At 39.2% G+C, this 21,160-nt stretch overlaps 1 protein-coding gene across 2 annotated transcripts in view; it reads left to right on the top strand.

Annotated features, from left to right (window-relative positions):
- Window positions 1-21,160, top strand: part of il1rapl2 (interleukin 1 receptor accessory protein-like 2) — a 501,200-nt gene that overhangs the window by 459,889 nt on the left and 20,151 nt on the right. For both annotated transcript variants that reach the window (XM_089134720.1, XM_089134721.1), the window contains one exon: window positions 4,814-4,888. In XM_089134720.1, the coding sequence (XP_088990846.1) occupies window positions 4,814-4,888 (75 nt within the window). The remainder of the gene's footprint in view (window positions 1-4,813; window positions 4,889-21,160) is intronic.

Below are 21,160 nucleotides of genomic sequence, written 5' to 3'. Positions count from 1 at the left end.
ATTTTCCTAACATTTTATTAGTCAATAAGGGGAGCTGTTAAAAGGTAATTCTGCCCATGAAAAAATCCAAAGTCAGCAAAAGAAATTGTGCCGTGGTTTTTGCATCATTGTAACTAATTGCATTGCTCCAGAGACATTGTACAAATGCAGAGAGTGGAGAAAGCCAGTTCTGTTCACAAGTATTGAGTAAACACATTCTCACTGTATTATAAACACATCACTGGGGTTCACAATTAACACCTCTAAACTTTACTGACATTGCATTAACTGACATCTGCTCACCGGCGTGTGCGTTTGATATAGAGTAGCTGCAGGATAAGAAGGGTTTGAGATGTACAAGGAGTGTGAGCTGATAAAGATGTGTCGATGCAGAAGGGGTGATCTGGTGAACAGTCCGGCCTTCTGTTGACAAGAATGATAGCTTTCATTTGCATGCTAAAGTGGCAGCTGCCCCCTCAAGATGGATGAGGGTCTCGACCTCATCTCTCTCTTTTTGCAGTATTCCTCCACAATAGAGAGAGACAAGATTATACCAAAAGGATAAGCATTTATATAGCACATAATGAACCCAAACTCTGCTTGAAAGGTGACCTCAAGGGACTGAGCCTGCCTGTCCTGAAAATTAGCTCAGTGGACAGTAACATACTGCGCAGATTCCAATTTCAAACTCAGGTGGCAACAAAATCATTGAAAACATTGAAATGTATCCATATTTTTCTATTTACTGAGCTTGGTTAACTTATTTTTTTCATTTCTATTCACAATAGAATGTTTTAATAATATTAATCTTTATAATACCTTATTTCCTTCTATAGTCCACAGTGAGCAGTCTAGAACTTCATGGGAAATATAGTTTACATTTTGTTGATGATGTAAATACTCAACCAGATTGAGATTTGCTATTAGAACAGTATATCACTTTATGTGAGTATATGTCTATGAGGCTTTTGAATGCTTGAATCTGATTGGTTGACAAACATTCTAAGGTGTGCAGTTATTTTCAGGGCTCACTGCATTGCATGTCCGTATCACTTCGCCAAATGATTTTGTGCATCCTTGTGGACATTTTTGTCCTTTTCAGTTTTGTTTTTTTGATCACTTTGCCTGTGTTAAAGCTAACTGCAAAAAACTTGGCACAGGTGTGTATTTTTATTGGAATTTTACTATTTCACCGTCATTTTCGTAAAAAAATATTTTTTGCATTAGGTACAAAAAATACTCCCTCTCAGCCCCTTTTGGACAAAAATGTCCCCATTGAAACCCATTAAAACTGCCATTTTTAATCCCAGGTTCAGTTAACTATAAAATTATGCAATCTTTGTTAAGAGGCTTTCATTCTGATGGCAAGGCTTCAAAATTTTATTTTTTACTATTTTTTATCAGATGGTGTCATTTTTTTTAAGTTTGGCCTATAAAACAAATGTCGCTTTATTCCTGTTTTCTGGTTCGGCATAATATAGAGCCAACTGGATAAATTATGCAACGATATTTGTGTGGGTGTGTTGGTATGGATGTCAGAGTGTGGTTAGTATGTGTGTTATAAAAAAATATGTGTGTGTGTGCGCATGTGGGTGTTTGTCAGACTGAGAGAGAAAAACTGCAAATTCAAATCCAATCACTGTGAGCTCCAGTGGGGTTTTGCTGGGACCCAATGGGGAAAATATGTTACTATGCCCAAACAAACTGTTACCGAAAGCTCATTTTTTGAGATATCATCCTCAAATTTGGAACACAACCTATTTAGATTTATGGCTTTGATTTTATTGTAGTTTTGAGTTAAACCTGATTTAAAAAAATAAATATTTTATATAAAATATTATTTTATAAATAATTTTCATAAACTTATACCTATGTAACTTTTTTTGGATTTACTTATTATTATTTTTTTTTTACTTCAGCAATAATCTGCAAAGGGTCTTCTTTAAAATAATACCAAACTTAAGTCTGTGCTCCAAAGCGTCACATTTTTATGACAGTTTTTTGACATGGACATTTTTGTCCTCTTTTTACCTATGTGTAACTTTTTTTAATTGATGCACAAGGGTTAAAGGTTCTTACAGACTACAACAGCAAAAAGAACCAAAACCTACAATGACACTGACCAAGCAAATAAATATAAGCAAAACAAATACGGCAAATGTTTTTTTGCCACAAAATGACTTAATTATTAACAGAAAGCACATGCTCTATTTCTCCTGCGCTCTCTCCCACTCAAACGCACACACGGACACACACTCACACAGAAATACAGTATGTTGTCAGTGCTGCTGACAATTTTAGCAGTAAAATACTTACTTAAAACAACTTAAAAGCTACAGTACTTGACATTTCTCTCCAGCGAGGTAATAACTATGCTGTTCTTGGAGCAGATAAACTGACAGTTTCGCTATGCTTAATCTCTCTCTCTCTCCATCTCTCCCTATCTTTCTAATAACTATGAGGAGAATTTTACAACAACAAAAAATAAAAATAAAATAAAATAAACATATTTAAATAAAAACAGAATTTTTTATGTGTTCTTGCTATTCATTTAATTGACAACAGTGTTTTGGGGGCTTGAAAATGTGTTTCAAAGTGCAAGATTTTGGAAAATTATACTGTTATTGTCTCTGTGTAAACTGCAACAAAAAAAAAAAAAAGAAAACGTGAATTTGTGAAAATGGTGATGGCATGCGCATGCTTATTATGTGCTCTGTCATAAAGACAGTTCACTTCGTATATACAGGCGGCGCCATATTTGGAAAACAGTCACGACAAGTCAAACCACAAATTGTTTATCATCTTTAAAGGATTAGTTCACTTTTGAAAAAACTTTTGCTGATAGTTTACTCACCCCCATGTCATTCAAGATGTCCATGTCTTTCTTTCCTCATTCGAAAAGAAATTTAGGTTTTTGATGAAAACATTCCAGGATTTTTCTCCATATAATGGACTTCAATGGGAAACGGATGGTTCAAGGGCCAAAAGATAGTGTTAGTTTCAGATGCAGCTTCAAATGTCTATAAACAACACCAGACGATGAATAAGGGTCTTATCATGCGAAACGATCGGTTATTTCAAAACTTATTCCAAAAATTTAACTTTTCTAAGGACAAATGCTAGCCTTGCTATATTCTCTGAGGCGCGTTTGTAACGTCACGTAATACGTAATTACGTTCAAAAGGTCACGGGCGACGTAGCCGGAAGTACAGAATCAAAATCGTCCGACATCGTTGTTTTTCCTTTTAATTCCTTTTTTTGTAAACGGTGTTTGAGCTAGTTTGCACGTTCAACCTATGCGTTCAACTTGTAAACACTGACTCTGTACTTTCGGCTACGTCGCCCGTGACCTTTTGAACGTAATTACGTAATACGTGACGTTGCAAACGCGCCTCACAGAATAGAGCAAGGCTAGCATTTGTCCTTAGAAAAGTTACATTTTTGGAATAAGTTTTGAAATAACCGATCGTTTCGCATAAGACCCTTGTTCATCGTCTGATATCGTTTAAAGACATTTGAAGCTGCATCTGAAACAGTTATTAAATGTCTTTTGGACCTTGAACCATCCGGTTCCCATGGAAGTCCATTATATGAAGAAAAATCCTGGAATGTTTTCATAAAAAACCTAAATTTCTTTTCGACTGAGGAAAGAAAAACATAGACATCTTGGATGACATGGGGGTGAGTAAATTATCAGCAAAAGTTTTTTCAAAAGTGAACTAATCCTTTAAGGTTATCATCTTCAGGTAAAAACTTTTCCGATTTTAGTACATCATTGTCCTGTAAACACATCGTTAGTCTGCTATCAATGGCCCAAGCCTCCGTTACTAGCTCTTAAATGGCTTTTTGAAATTAGCAGGCGTGGGATGAGATGGGTAAGAAATTAGTGAGCGTTTGCACATGATCATTTTAAAGGTGCTCTAAGCGATGTCGGGTGACGTGACATCTTGTTGACGTTTAAAGTATTTTCACACAAAATGGAGGCTAGATAGACCCTCCCTCATCCTTATCCGTGCACTGACCCCCCAAACCCCACCACCAGGGCCTTCTTGTCATTTATTGGCTGGAACACTTTGTTATGTTTTGTGGAGTGGGTTGCCATTTTTGTTTTTTGTTGCCATTTGTGGAGCCTTGGTTGTATCCATAGACCGCGTTTTTTTACAGTGTGTTTAGGGGACAGGCAGCTAGCAGCTAGTGAGGAGATGTTTGCTGTGTGTGACAAAAAAAATTGTTGGCCTAAAAAACGTGTGACATCGCTTAGAGCACCTTTAAGGACATAAACCTGACTCCTGCAAGTTCATCTGTAATGCCCACATCTCAACATCCAATCAACAACTGAATCACAACCGCCCTATATTTTTCTTTTTTCGAAAATCCATTACACTCGGATGTACTTCAAAATGTGGAAGAACAGAATTTTTTATTACTTCTGAATCATTGAAAAGGACTTTGAATGCACGATAAGGGCTCTATTTTGTACTTTTGTTAGTGCAGAGCTAGAGACTACAACCATAAACTGTCTTATTCACTTTTTGTGGGAGCATTCAACGAAACGTGCATGAGGGGTTCATGTGATGACAGTCAGTTATGCCTGAGTGTGTACTGCACAAAACTTTACCTTGTCCACTGACTTGTAAAACATACTGAATTGCACAGTGCTCAAGACATGCCGCTGTTCAATAGGGCCCTAAATTGCTTTGGAGAAAGCGTTTGCCAAATGTATGAATTACTTTTAGATGGCCTAGACAAGTGGATGTAGTTGTAATATTTGGATGTAATGGATGTAATATTTCATTCAGTGCCCAATTGCTAATGTGTGTTTATTGTTTTGCAGCACTTCTTACAACCAGAGCACCAAAAGTCTTGTTCCCATCAGAGAGGCAGCCGACTATTGTAGACGTCCAACTCGGTGAGTCCTCACAATCTCAGTCATGCCACACCATAAAACACAAAAACACACATCCACAGATACACAAAGAGAAAAAAATATTTTTATTTTCTTATAGTGCTTACAGTCATGCATGATTAATATGGCAGAAGTAAAACACAAAACCACAAAATACTGGGAACCACAGAGCTCCTGACCTTGATTCCATAAAATCCAAATGAGTTTTGTGGCATTTAATCAATTTCTGCTAACTTTGTCATTTATTCGCTCCTATAAAATGACAAAATGTAATTTAAGCATATACACCTACCTAAATGATTATTAGGAACACCATACTAATACTGTGTTTGACCCCCTTTCACCTTCAGAACTGCCTTAATTCTATGTGGAATTTATTCAACAAGGTTCTAAAGGCATTCTTTAGAAATGTTGGCCCATATTGATAGAATAGCATCTTGCAGTTGATGGAGATTTGTGGGATGCACATCCAGGGCACGAAGCTCCCGTTCCACCACATCCCAAAGATGCTCTATTGGGTTGAGATCTGGTGACTGTGGGGGCCATTTTAGTACAGTCAACTCATTGTCATGTTCAAGAAACAAATTTGAAATGCTTCGAGCTTTGTGACAAGGTGCATTATCCTGCTGGAAGTAGCCATCCGAGGATGGGTACATTGTGGCCATAAAGGGATGGACATGGTCAGAAACAATGCTCAGCAGTGGCATTTAAACGATCCCCAATTGGCACTAAGGGGCCTAAAGTGTGCCATGAAAACATCCCCCACACAATTACACCACCACCCCCAGCCTGCACAGTGGTAACAAGGCATGAGTGATCCATGTTTTCATTCTGTTTACACCAAATTCTGACTCTACCATCTGAATGTCTCAACAGAAATCGAGACTCATCAGACTAGGCAACATTTTTACAGTCTTCAAATGTCTTGCAAATTGTAGCCTCCTATTTGTAGTGAAGATGAGTGCATACCTTGGTTGTAACGAGTGGTTATTTCAGTCAAAGTTGATCTTCTATCAACTTGAATCAGCCGGCCCATTCTCCTTTTGACCTCTAGCATCAACAAGGCATTTTCTCCCACGGGACTGCCACATACTGGATGTTGTTTCCCTTTTCACACGATTTTTTGTAAACCCCAAAAATGGTTGTGCGTGAAAATCCCAGTAACTGAGCAGATTGTGAAATACTCAGACCGGCCCATCTGGCAACAACAACCATGCCACGCTGAAAATCACATTTTTTTCATATCAGAGACGAGATTGTTCTCCCGTCCCACGGCGCTCAGTCCTGTCCTGCTCACCACAGTAACCGTGATTAATGGCGACTGTAGAACGCTAAAGCCGAATCATCTGGCAACATCTCCAAACACACTTTCGGGCAGACTCATCACAGAGACTCATTAGCAGCCTAGATTTGTTGTTTAACTACTGCGCTTTGTTACCGGTAGGCGTGGCCTCTTAGGGCAGCGAAGCAAGTGCATTCTGGGAGTTGTTGTCTTTCATCTACAGAAGCCAAAAATACATTTTCTGGCTTGTCTCAGACTTGAAAGCTCTAAATTCAAAAATAATTTCACATTTCTTCTAAATAAATGACCCATTGTAAATGCACATTTATCATTCCAGAGGTTAAGTATTCCTTTAATAATAGGTCCATGTCTATTCTGATTATTCTTAAGCAGACTGTGTTGTCAATTACAGTGTTGTCTGCGTACTTCAGCACAACACAATTTTCCAAATGACTATGGCACATATTTGTGTAGAGAATAAACAGAAGTGGAGAAAGTATCCTTGTGTTGAACGAGTGGAGGAAGTAACCTGTGCACACAGATTGTGTTATTTATTTTCACTATTTGTGTTCTCTCCATTAAAAAATCTAAAATCCATCTGACTAAATTATTACTCAGTTTGAACTGTTCTAAAAGTCACCTGCGTGAAGTTTGCCCCCCACCCAACACAAAATGTCATCAAAATATGCTAAAATCGTTTGTGCTGTAAAAAGTTTAGTTTGTGCTGTGTCGGGTTTTTTCAAATATCAGACATTGAATTATAGACGATGACGCCACCAGCCCCCCACATGCCCCAAATTTAAATTTAAAAATTTTGGACACTGAATGACAGACAATTATACCGTGACTTCTCCGGGCCGTTTTTTACAGTTGAAGTAAGACCGAAATGGCAAACTATTGCCATTTTGGACTATAGCCTCTTTTGATGAACACAGGACGATGAAAATGGAATCCCTGTCAACTGCTGGTTTCTTGGGCATCTGGCATGAGCAAAACATAATTACCCTCTTCAATAATTCTGACTCCCAAAAAAAAGTAATGTACAGCATAAATGTGTTTTCATCCATTACTGTATTAGTCTGAATACAAGGACAATATATCTTATATTAGGACCATATGGTAATGTTGACCCCTAGATTGTCGGCGTTTAATGAACAGAATTCTCATTGCTAATACTAAACTCACTAATTTAGATATAAAATGTTTGCTACAGTTGCACATGTGACCCATGTTAATTTTTTTTAATACTAAAAAACAACTTACGCAACTGTAATCAGCATTTTATAGCTAAATGAGTTATATCAGTTTTAGCAATGAGTTTTATGTTCAATAACCATTGACAATCTTAGCTCTCTTGAATGTTTTACAATTATTCCTGAAACTACTAATATTGTAAGTGACAGTTTTAAAACAATATATACGCGCATTGGCCAGAAATGTGGAATTGTATCGACTTTTGAACCAACCTTTTCTCTACTAACTCTTTCTACAAGCGCAGTCTTGAATAGAAGTGTCACTTGCCCCTAGTGGTGGCAGTGAAGTGTAGCAGATGATACTCCTTGTAAATTAATAAAAATAACAATAATTGTTTCCCCAACAATAATAATTGATAAAAGATAATTGTTTATTAAACAAATGATGTGATGACGGAAAGTCTTTTTTAATTCTACTTTAAAAGTGTGCTCACCTCAAGGATATTTTTGCTGTTCTAGTGCCCAAACGTGGCCAAGCTTGCTGAAATACAAATCCAGAGATAAAGTGAGTGACAGAAAACATTACAGGACTACAAAAACACGAAATTGATGTTCTATTAAATCATCTTTATTAGCATCTAAAATTTTTGTAGGAGATTTAATATAACAAATCAGAAATAATCTACATCGTACTGACTTCATATAAAAATAGACACGTCTTAGAAATAGCCTAAGTAACCAGAATGACAATTACTAACTAGTTTTGATCTCCGTGACCAATTAAATAATAATAATAATTTGATTTAATGTCATATTTTTAAAATCCAACACAGCACAAACAATTTTTTTTTACAGCAAAACCCAGCACAAACGAAGTACAAACGAACGAGATTATTTTGGGTGAATTTGGATCTTATGGGGGGCTGGTGACGTCATCAACAATAATTGAATGTCTAATATTTTAAAACCCGATGCAGCACAAACGAAAATTTTATCGGCACAAACGAAGCACAAATGAAGAACACTGTTTTGGGTGAATTTGGATCATGTGGTGGGGCTGAGTGACCTCAGAATGACCAAAAACAGCACAAACGAAACTTTTTACAGCCCAAACCAGCACACACGGAGTACAAACGATTGAGTATATTTTGAATAAATTTGAAGCATGTGGGGGGGGCTGAGTGACGTCATCGACCTAACCTTCAATGATTAATATTTTAAAACCCGACGCAGCACAAAATAAACTTTTTACTCGACAGACCAGCTCAAATGGAGCACAAAGGATTGCGTCTATTTTGGCTGAATTTGGAGCCTGCGGGGGGCTGGTGATGTTATCGTCTATAATTCAATGTTTGATATTTTAAAATCTGACGCAGCACAAACAAAACTTTTTACAGTACAAACCAGCACAAACGAAGCACAAACAAACAAGTCTATGTTGGGTGAATTTGGATAATGTGTGTGTGTGTGGCTGAGTGACCTCAGAATGACCTAAAATATTCTTTTAATATCTAAAAAAACCGAAGCAGCACAAACAAAACATATTAAAGCACAAACCAGCAGAAACTGAGCACATTTTGAGCATTGAGCAAATTTGACGACATTTTGCGTTCAGTGGGGGGCCAACTTCACGCAGGTCTAAAACCTACTTACTAGGATGTGAGGTTGAATCCTATTAAACGCAGAGGAAAAATTAGAAGCCTTGCTTGAGACCCCTTCTCCTCCAAATGTTTCAAAAGCAGATGTATCAGGGTGACCCTTGCATCCTCTACACCTCTTTTTCATCTATACGCAAACTGCGTTGGGTCTAATAAACGTTTTTAATATATCAGATCTCACAAATCTTTCAAATATTTTCATTAAAATAGATGTAAGACCCATAGGTCTTAAAGGAGAGCTCAGACGCAAAATGAACCTTTGGTCTAATAACACACTACATCAGAAACACTGGCATCTCATAAGCCGCTTTCCGACCAAGTAGTTACAGGAACTTAGTTATAGGAACTGTCTACTTCTAAACAGTTCTAAGAACTTCTCTCCCCCAAACTCGGTTTTGCTGCTTGTGTTCGCACTGGCCAAGTGGCTATAGGAACTGGTAGGACGCAAGCACGGCGACGGTCTTACAACAAACAAGCATGGAGGAGGCTATTGAAATGTTCCTGGTTCGTGTTCTGCCTTGCCGGGACCTTAATAACGGAGAACGAATGGTGGCATTTAAAGATTTTGTACGGCGTTTGAGTTCTGTACAGAGAAACACAGAAGACGAAGGCTCCAGCGTAATATAATATTAAGTAATATGATGGAAGAAGATAAAAGAGCAGAGCGCATGAGGCAAACAAAACGACGGGTAAGTTTAGATATTATTAGCAATCAGCTGGTTGAATGCGTTATGTTTGTCTTAATCCTCATTGTAATGTTTTGCAAAAACACAGCGTATGGCAGACAGCGCGCTACAAGTTCCGTGTTGACAGTGGGCATGACGAATAAGTTGAACCATTCAATGTAGACCTAGGGACAGGGAACTAAAAAAGTCCTCGCTGTAGACTAGGTACTGAAAGAGTTATAGGAACAACGATCTGAGGAACTAAAAAATCCCCAATTTAGTCCGGTCGGAACATGAGAAAAAAAGGGTTATAGGAACGTTAGGTTCTAGGAACTGCAAAAGTCCCTCCGGTCGGAAAGCGGCTATAGACTACATTCTAGTGCCCCAGTGTGACCTAAACAATGTCCTTCACAGCAGGGTAATGCCCAGCGCCAAGTGTCACACAGACCACCGCCTTGTCCTCTGCAAAATCACATTCCACTTTAAGCCCAAACCAAAGAAAGGTGATGCCCTGAGGAAGAAGCTCAAGGTCTCCAGCCTTCAGTCTGCCACAGTCTTCCTGGAGAGCCTACGGTCTAGGCTAGAGGAACCCATCTGCCTAGCCGACTCTCCTCCGGCCCCAGAAGTGCCGTGGGACCGCATCAAAACTGTTGTTCTGCAAACATCTGAAGATACCCTCAGATTCTCCATGAAGCAAAACAGGGATTGGTTCGATGAGAACAACTAAGAAGTCCAGGAGCTGCTGTCAAAGAAGAGATCAGCACACAAGCCCCACCTGGCCCAACCATCCTGCCTGCATAAAAAAGCGGACTTCCGCCATTGTCTTCCGTCACCTTTGTGGATCTGACAAAACCATCTGATATCGTGAGCAGGGAGGGAGTTTGGAAAATTCCGGAGAAGCTAGGCTGCCAACCGAAGTCCTCACCATGATCATCCAGCTTCATGAAGACCAGCTTGGACAAGTCAGACATAGCAACGACCTCTCGCAGCCCTTCCCCATTGCAAACGGTGCGAAATAGGGCTATGTTCTTGCTCCAGCAGGACCTCGACAACGCTGATGGTCTAGGTCGGGTCTGGGCAGTAGCTACATTTATGACATTTCTCGGGTCTGCATAATAACTTGAACTGTTTGCCCTTTTGAACTATAATAATGATTGCGTGTTGCTTGTTCAGTTTGATCATATCTGTGCTCTCTGCTCTTCATTGAGACTGAATCTGACCACCAAAACTTTAAAGAGAAACTAAACACTTAACCAACTTTTTTTAGTTAATGATTTGTAAGAATGGATCTTTGTTAATACCAGTCATTGATTCGAGTAACTTTTTTGGCATTTGTTTATAAAGTGTTCTATTTCTACAATATATGGTGTAAAAACGTCTTAGTGCTGCCCTCTTCAGGTTGAACGGTGGCTACTGCAGTTGAATTTTCCTATTGGATGTTTGCGGTGGTACGTGACACAGCGGTTGTTGGTGACGTAGGCAAGTTCCATACAAAGAGATGCATCTCAGGTGCACGCCCCCCTCCGCTGGGCTCTGCCCACTTTTCCAGCATTTTTCAAATATTGCCAGTGGGTGGAGTCAGGCTCTGACCGGGGGTTTAGTTACCCTTTAAGATTAAACAAGACGGTTCATTTATATTATTATAAACGTTGGAGAAAATGTAAAGCGTGGTTTAGCTGAAGCTCTGCTCTGGTTGCCATAGAAACATGACACGCACTTGAGATTGCACTCCGATCGCGCGGGTATTACACACAATGTTAAACAGACCCGGGACCCGAAGTAATAGATTCGGACCCGACCCGGACCCGGCTGATCATTTAAAATATAGACCCGAATATCCTGGGCCGACGGGTCTCGGGTGCACTGTGAAGACCTCTATCTGGAACATAGACTGTAAAAAAGATGGACGACGCTCCTCCGCTCTTTTCCATCGGAGAGAACTGAAGCCGCCAATGTCCCGATATGGCTCTGACATCTTGGGACTTGAGTCTGCACACTTTGCGTTTTCGGGACCAGACATGCGCAGTCGAGAGCAGGAAGTAAAGCCGTGAAATCAAGGCCGCGCCCTCACTCTCGCTGAATCTTTTGCAAGCACACGCCCCGCACATTTCTTAAGTGGCCTTTGTCTCCAATGATGTCCGCTGATTGCAGTACCTCGTTAAAATAAGGTAAATACAACTACTAACCACATAGTCAACATTATGAAAAAAAGTTCGCTGGTGCTTCAGCAGTGACTACATCTCACAGACAACCTGTCAATCACAGCTGTCAATCATGCAGTCACAGCACCGTGTTTAAAGCATAAAATAACTAACTAAATACAAACTTATTTTAAAAACAAACTTTTGAAATTACATCAGCGTGATATAAACTACAGTAAATGACAGAAACTATCTTTGGAAAAAGGATATGTGAAGTGTATTTGAATTGTTAAGTGGTCTCACGTCCCGTTGAATAACATGGGGAGGCGGGGGTTATGACCTATACTAGGACCGGTCACAGGGGGGCGATCGAGACATTTTGGCTTCACTTTTGTGGGCTTGTGTGGCACGCTTGGTCTGGAACAACAACAACCTCAAAAAAGAAACAATGGTGTATACAAAGCTGTTGTGCTGACCACTCTCCTCTGAGTCCTGGGTCACGTACCATGAGCGTTTCCATCAGCGCTGCCTCCGCACAATCCTCAACATTTGTTGGAGTGACTTCATCACCAACACTGAAATATATACATATATATATAATCATAATAATATATACACAGAGCATATATTATGTAAACAAAAGATGCGATTAATTGATTTGACAGCACTAATATACTGTATATAGTTCAAGTTAAACTATTTTCCCCAATATTTGTGTTGGCTGATTTTCTATGCTTATAAAGCATCATGCCACTTTTAAAATAGATTTTTTGCTTTCTAATGAAATTTCTCTAAAGAACTCTAATTAACTCTTACTTGTTTAAACACCAAACTCAGAGTCTCATTGTGGTGTCAGCTGATGTGGCCTGTAACTCCGCCTTCACACTGGCAGTTGAAATCAGCTCCGATGCGGCTGCGAAACGACCGGAAGTCATTCATTTCCTATGGAGATTCGCAGACCGCATGCGAATGGGTCCGAAACGGGTCCGACCGAGTGCGGTGCGAAGAAAATCGTGTCCGTTGGTCATCCGGATGCGTTCAAAAATTTGAACTCGTGCGAAAAGCTACGGACGGTTCCTATCCGACAATTCCGCGGAAGTTGACCGTTGCTATGGTACTGATAAACAAACCTGAATTATTAACTTTTAATAAAATAAATAATGATTTCATAATGATAATGAGTTGAGTTCATGACTTTCTAACGTTTTTAAGGGCAGTTAATACAATTAAATTGAAGGTAGACATTGAACTATTGACCACCACTATATCACATTTTTTAGCCGACCTGACATGTCAACGTCCTCAGCAACTTTCCTCACGCAGCATAACCCTCATCAGAGAGATCATACAGAACTGACAGAATCTCTCCGCCATTTTTGTGTCCGATGCTTTTCACTGTGTAGTACGACGTCCGTTGGGAACGTATTGCGTATTACGGAGCTGATTTAAACTGCCAGTGTGAAGGCGGCGTAAGGTGTGTATCCGTATCCCTCATGAAGAAATGCGTCAGAGACTGCCAAAGGAAATGAATAAAATCACACACCCGGAAATCATCCTCTAATCTGGAATCTATATTGGATCATAACTAAAGCTTCCACTGAAGTACAATGCAATACAACAAATGCTAACTTTCATTTTAGCACTGTGGTGTGCGGTATTTTAACCGTTAAAGTACCCATCTGACCTAGTGCCTACAGTATATAAGACATGTCTTAGTTCCTCTGTTAAATGCCCCCTCTTTCTTTTCAAAGTATTCACTCCTGTCTGAATGCATTTGTAAGGCTCCTCATCCAACCTCGGGCTGTTGTCAGAATCAAAATAGCTGGAGATTTCACATGTTTAATCTGTTGGCTTCCACTAATTTATAGCACATTATTCCACGCATTGACTTGGAGACAGCACAGGAAATGGACTCCTTGAAATGTCAACTATCTCTCAATAGATGAACTGTATGCCAGATGACTCCTAGCACTAGAGATCTGCAGGCACACCGTATGAAGTCCATTTGCTGGTAGTGTTGTGCAATTAAAGCATCAGTCAGAAGTGTCTGTTACATAGCAACATTTTTAAAAAATATATATTTTCTGTTCTAGTGACATTTTCAGAAGGACACCAACATCTGCTTTAGACACCCAGAGCACACAAAATGACGTGCAGTGTTCAGAAAAGCATTCTATGTAATTATGTAAAAGTATGATTTTGTTGTCTCTTATTCACCAAGGCTGCAGTTATTTAAATATATATACAATTAACAGAATATTTTAAAATGTAATTTATAACATCACATGATCCTTCAGAAATCATTCTAATATGCTGATTTGCTGCAAAGTTATAATGAATTATTGTTGCCCTCAATTATAGTAATAATGGTTCTTATTATTATCAACAATGCTGCTTAATATTTTTTCTGGAAATGGTGAGGGTTTTTTTTCAACATTTATTTGAAATAGAAAATGTCAACATCTAAAAACTTAAATGCATTCATGCTGAATAAAAGTTTTAATATCCTTTAAAAAAATCTTTCTACCCAAAGCTTTTCAATGGTAGTGTTACATTTTTGTTGTTGTTGTTTCTTGCTTTCACACTAAAATCTTCAACCCAATGTTCAGACCAAGTCTGCAAAACTGCAAGCACATTCTCTGATTTACACTCAGTTTGCTTTTTGCAAAATGCTAAACACAGTTCTTTACAGTAGACACATCACTCAAAACTAACAGCGCTTTAAATGCCACATTAATTTACCAATTACCGACACGCAATGATGATCTGTAAAAACACCTTACACCTAATTTGTTCACTTAAACGCTATTCGCACAGGATAACTATTACCTGGTGCCCTCTAGTCATTTGTAATAATTGCGGAGGATGTATGTGATTTTAATCCCATGCGAAACGGCCATGTCTGTAATTTGTAAAGCACAAATTTCCCCACAAGTGATCTACCATATTTCACCCAACAAGGTGTCCTGTGATAATATTAGTCCCGTGCTAATTGTTATCTCGGCCAGGATTTGGCAGGGACGTATATCATTTTAACACATAACTGGACAAAAAAGAAAATTGCAAAATTAACTTGTCACATTCCATTAGGTCATGTGACACATGTTTATCACTGTCAGCACATACACTGAAAGTATCCCGCACACATAGCCTTGTTCTTTGAAGAAGTGGTTTGACTTCGGTCAGTGACACCCTCTCACACTGCTGCCACCTGCTCAGATTCACAGATGTGACAGTGATGCTCACCTCAGGGGTCAGGGGTCAGCCCACAGTCAGTCTGTTCAGTGCGTGACAGAGCTCAACATCACCTGTGTTCACAGCGCAGGTGGACAGCACTGACTCCCTGGAACCAGAGAGAGCACACTGAAACTTTTGCTTGTTTGAAGGTGAATTGTGCAATGTCTGCACCAAACTAATTTACAAACGCTAACTTTTCTGTGGACTTTGTGAGTTCGCCTTTTGTCCAATGCCACAGTGCTGGAGTGTTTTTTGAGAACTGCTGATTGCTGAGAATCGCTGGAGTTTGAGCCTCTATTGTGTCACTGGGCCCTATTTTAAGGATCTAAGTGAATGGTATAAAGTGCACAGGGCAAGTGCACTTAGGTTGTGTCTGAATCCACTTTTGCTCATTTAACGACAGGAAGAGGTTCAGCGCGCTCGGCGCATAATCTAAAAGGGTTCTCCCTATTTTCTTAATGAGTAATGACAGCATGTTCTCATGCCAAGGCGTCATCTAACTGACGCTTTTTGACCATGCTTCAACGTCCGACGCACATGGCACCCTTTAGCGTCAATATGAGACACGCCTCCTAGTGGTCTAACCCTAACCCTACTCCAGACCTAAACCTACCTGCGTCATCTGAAGCTAAAGGGTGCCATGTGCGTCGGATTTTGACGCATGGTCAAAAACAACACATTCTCACCCCAAGGCGTCACCTTTGACCATGCTTCAATATTTGACGTTTTAGGCGCCCTTTAGCGTCACTTACATGACGCGATCCTACGACGTCATCTAACTGACGCTAAAGGAAAGCGTCAGTAAGAGGACCCGGTTAGGTTTAGGTGTGGGGTGGGGGTAGGGTACACGCGATCCTAGGGCGTCATCTAACTGACGCTAAAGGGCGCCTAAAGCGTCAGATATTGAAGCATGGTCAAATGCTTCCCAAGGCGTCAGTTAGGTGACGCCTTGGGAGTGAGAATGGGCTGTCAAAAACGTCAGTTAGATGACGCCCTAGGATGAGAATATGTTGGTAATGAGTGTGTTTTGGCCGTAACGTGCAATAAACCAATCAGAGTTTCACTTCCCATTCCCTTTAAAAGCCAGTTGTGCTCGCAAAACATGGCGAATTCGCTATTACATGGAGAATTTTGCCTCAAGAGAGGAAATGGATCAGCTTGTGCATGAGGTTAAAGGAGCATTTCACCCATTTCAACATTAATCTTTATTGAAAGTGGATCATATATGTTTTTGAAATGCAAAAGAATTTTTTAATTTGGCTCCTCACAATATTAATGTTTTACATTGTAAACCTTTCATTTTTAAGATATGGCTGGTTTGTATGCTGCTGCGCATCAATGTGTGTGGAATAAGCAGAATGTTCATGCGTTGTGGACCCGCCTATAGATGCCATTGACTTTAGACCAGGTTTCAGTTAGTCCAGTGGTTCCCAACCTTTTTTTGTCTATGGCCCCCTTTTTCCCAAGAAAACCTTTTAGGGCCCCCCTTCACATTTAATAATATTATCGCTCTTGTAAGCTTGCAGCACGGATAACAAAATATGTTTTTTTTTTTCAAACAAACGGTATGTTTATGCACAAATAATAGCCTATAATATTGAAAATACAATGACTAAAACATCAGTAGGCCCTTTGTAATTTAACAACGTAAGCCTAGGAGAAGCCTATTAATTGGCCCTATTTGAAATGCAAAAATAAAAATATTCACACTGGTGTTTAGGTTAAGAAAAAGAATATATGCTATTAAATGACTGTTATCTGGGGCCTCAATAATTGCATGTTATCTGTGAGGCTTTATCAATGTGAGGCTTTATTTTTACGCTTTTGGCGCTATAGCGAGCGATAATAAACTTGCACTTATTAACAGAATAATGCGTCTTTCGGAAAGAACAGTGTAGCCGGAACTACTTCTCTCTGTGTACGTCTATGACGAGTCACGAAGGTACGTAGTACTCCGCAGCGGCAGCGATCCGAACCAGTGTAAAATAGTCCCAATGTAAACACTTATTATAGGTGTACCATAGTGGTTCAGGATAAGACAAAAACACGGATTGGAAAATGGATTCATGATGAACTCACTCATTATATACATTTTGTAAATTTTGAACAGAAAAAAGTTAAGGACTTTTATTTAATGCTCATTGCTCAAACGAACCTTTTTAAATATGCCGCGACCCCCCACAGAGCTCGCTGAGGCTCCCTTGTGGGCCGCGCCCCCCCTGTTGGGAACCGATGAGTTAGTCAATTGCTCAGTCTATTTAGGTTACCTCAAAATAGCAACGCGCCAAGAATGCGCCCGAACACATCTGGTTTTCAGACCAGCACACTCAAATTAATTTGCTATTTAAACAACGTGGTGCAGGACGTGAAAATGAAACCTGCATCGGGCTGAAACTAGAAAAAAAACACTACTCTCTAAAAAATGTTGGGTTGTTTTAACCCAATTTTGGGTCAAATATGGACAAAGTCAATTGTTGGATTAAAAAATGTAATTTATAAATTTAACCCAACGACTGGGCTTGTCCATATTTGATCCACAATTGGGTTAAAACAACCCAGCATTTTTTAGAGTGTATGGCTCACCTGGCGCTGCATTGCATTGGGTGAATTTAAGAAATTAAATGTTGTGAGAACATAAACGTGAACAAATGTTAACGTTGACGGGGCAGTGCTGCATCATCACGAAAGCCTTGCCAATTTAAATATTCAAGCGCAAGAAGAAGCAAAGGAACCCGTTCAGCCTGTATCAAAAATGATTTATGGCCGGAACATTTTCTTAAAGGATTAGTTCACTTTTGAAAAAACTTTTGCTGATAATTTCCTCACCCCCATGTCATCCAAGATGTCCATGTCTTTCTTTCCTCAGTCGAAAAGAAATTAAGGTTTTTGTTGAAAACATTCCAGGATTTTTCTCCTTATAATGGACTTCCATGGGAACCAGGTCCAACCGAGGTCCAAACAACAGTTATAACAGTTACAATTGCAGCTTCAAATGTCTTTAAACGATATCAGACGATGAATAAGGGTCTTATCATGCGAAACGATCGGTTATTTCAAAGCTTATTCCAAAAATGTAACTTTTCTAAGGACAAATGCTAGCCTTTCTCCATTCTGTGAGGCGCGTTTGCAACGTCACGTAATACGTAATTACGTTCAAAAGGTCACGGGCGACGTAGCCAGAAGTACAGAGTCAGAGTGTTTACAAGTTGAACGCATAGGTTGAATGTGAAAACTAACTCAAATGCCGTTTACAAAAAAGGAATTAAAAGGTAAAACAACGATGTCGGACGATTTTGATTCTGTACTTCCGGCTACGTCGCCCGTGACCTTTTGAACGTAATTACGTATTACGTGACGTTGCAAACGCGCCTCACAATATATTACAAGGCTAGCATTTGTCCTTAGAAAAGTTACATTTTTCGAATAAGCTTTGAAATAACCGATCGTTTCGCATGATAAGACCCTTATTCATTGTCTGGTGTCGTTTAAAGACATTTGAAGCTGCATCTGAAACTGTTATTAACTGTCGTTTGGACCTCGGTTGGACCTGGTTCCAATTGAAGTCCATTATAAGGAGAAAAATCCTGGAATGTTTTCATCAAAAACCTTAATTTCTTTTCGACTGAGGAAAGAAAGACATGGACATCTTGGATGACATGGGGGTGAGGAAATTATCAGCAAAAGTTTTTTCAAAAGTGAACTAATCCTTTAAGTCACTGGCCATTAGCTTGTGTGGCAAAAAGTTAGTTTTAGGCCCTGGTTTGTATTTAAGGTGTGTGCAAGTTATAACTTAACCTAGTACTCTAACAAACAGGCAGATTTAACTCTTAACATAACAATAAATGGTAGCACTTTATTTTACAGTCCTGTTCCGCATACTGATATATTAATTACAATAACTGGGTAATAATTTGGTACTAACCCTGAACCTACCCCTAAACCTAACTTTAACCCATTTAAATACCCAGTACTTTCTTATGTAAGGACACTGTACGTGCTAGTACTGTAACACAATACAACATACATAAAGATAACACATGCTCAGAATTTAGTCTGAAAGAGCCATTTTGAGCTATTCCATGTTTAGGTTGAATGGTCTTAAACAATCTTTTACTTCAGTCCAATTCTTAAAACAGTATTTTGATTATTCTGAGCACCAGATGATGTTCGTGATTCTTACATATGTAGACTAAAATGAATGTGAAACTGAAAGAAATGCTCTATACATAGCTCACGTTTAGATTGCATGCAAGGTTGACCCTGATCACCGAGGAAGAAGTATTTCATTATGTATGAGAAACCATCTGCAAATTCTTCAACAGTGAATTTGATGTCGCTCATCCTAGTAACATACACACAATTATCCTCAGACACACTGGATATGATTACAGGAGCAAACTGGATAATTATTCACCATTAAAACATTGTAGCTGGCCACAGCCTCATTCATTTGCATCTCCTACCATTTTCTGTCTCTTAAAAGCTGTAATTACAGCCAGAGGAAGCTCTTCACTGCCTGTGCTGTTAATGCTGTTGAAAGCCCTGGAGGGTTTTTAGACATTATTTGCATATAATCAGCATATGAGAATAGTGGATCAGTGCAGTAAATAAAGCAGTATTATTCAGCAGGTAGCTAATGGTAGTGAGTTTACTCAGAATACGCTTGTCTTAGCAGAACTGCAACATGAAAACAATAGTTCTCTATTCAGTCAGCATTCATGTAATTAAAAGAAGCATTTCCATACTGTTGGTCTAATGAAACTGTATGTTAAGTTTTAACATTTGAGGGATTCAGAGCATAAAAGTGTTTGCATCCAGATCTATGCTTTTAAAGACCACTTTAAAAAAGCATAGGTTTTGTCTTTTTACCCATATTTGGTACGGGATTGTGCGCTACATCTTCCTCAATTATAGTGAGAGCACTAAATCTAAGAGCAATGCCTGCACAACACAGAAGTGGACGTGGGTGGAAGCGTTCGCTCTATCAGTGGGCAGATGCACGGAGACCGGAGGTGTAGAAAGAGCAGGTCAGCGTAATGAAATGGTGCCAAACGGCTTATTGTGGGAAATGGGTCATTGCGCTTTAGGTGTCTGAGAACATGATTAGGATGTGTAAGGTTTAAGGCAATATTTATTATTAAATATTGTTACACCACTTGACATTCACTTTAAAATGTTTATTTAAAATTGTCTAAATTCAGATAAATGAATGCTGTTAAAAAAAAAAAACTTTTTGGTACGTTTTTTTATTATTATTATTTTACCAAATTCCATTTGAAAGTGATGGCAGTGTTTGTCTGATGGCAGTGTTGGCGGGCGTCTCACAGACAGATGCGCAAGATGCTGTGGGCATGTTTACTTCACTCACCCAGTGAAAGTGAACAAGCTCCTTTTCTATGTGGGTGAGAATATGAATATATGTCTGTGAGTTCCTCACTTTGACCTTTGGTTGCTTTTAAAGGGTCTTGGTCTGATTTGACTGCAGCAATGCATTAGTTCTTTCAAAGGGTTACACTTGGCTTTTATTCATTTGCTGCTTTTCTCTTAAAGGATTAGTTCACTTTTGAAAAAACTTTTGCTGATAATTTACTCACCCCCATGTCATCCAAGATGTCCATGTCTTTCTTTCCTCAGTCGAAAAGAAATTTAGGTTTTTGATGAAAATATTCCAGGATTTTTCTCCATATAATGGACTTCAATGGGAACCGGATGGTTCAAGGTCCGAAAGATAGTGTTAATAACAGTTTCAGATGCAGCTTCAAATGTCTTTAAACGACACCAGACGATGAATAAGGGTCTTATCATGCGAAACGATCGGTTATTTCAAAGCTTATTCCAAAAATGTAACTTTTCTAAGGACAAATGCTAGCCTTTCTCCATTCTGTAAGGCGCGTTTGCAACGTCACGTAATACGTAATTACGTTCAAAAGGTCATGGGCGACGTAGCCAGAACTACAGAGTGTTTACAAGTTGAACGCATAGGTTGAACGTGAAAACTAACTCAAACGGCGTTTACAAAAAAGGAATTAAAAGGTAAAACAACGATGTCGGACGATTTTGATTCTGTACTTCCGGCTACGTCGCCCGTGACCTTTTGAA

This window comes from Pimephales promelas, chromosome 9 (genome assembly GCF_988280905.1).
Source record: "Pimephales promelas chromosome 9, fPimPro1.hap1.1, whole genome shotgun sequence".
In the NCBI taxonomy this organism is placed as follows: domain Eukaryota; kingdom Metazoa; phylum Chordata; class Actinopteri; order Cypriniformes; family Leuciscidae; genus Pimephales; species Pimephales promelas.
This window is presented reverse-complemented; position numbering and strand designations above follow the sequence as displayed.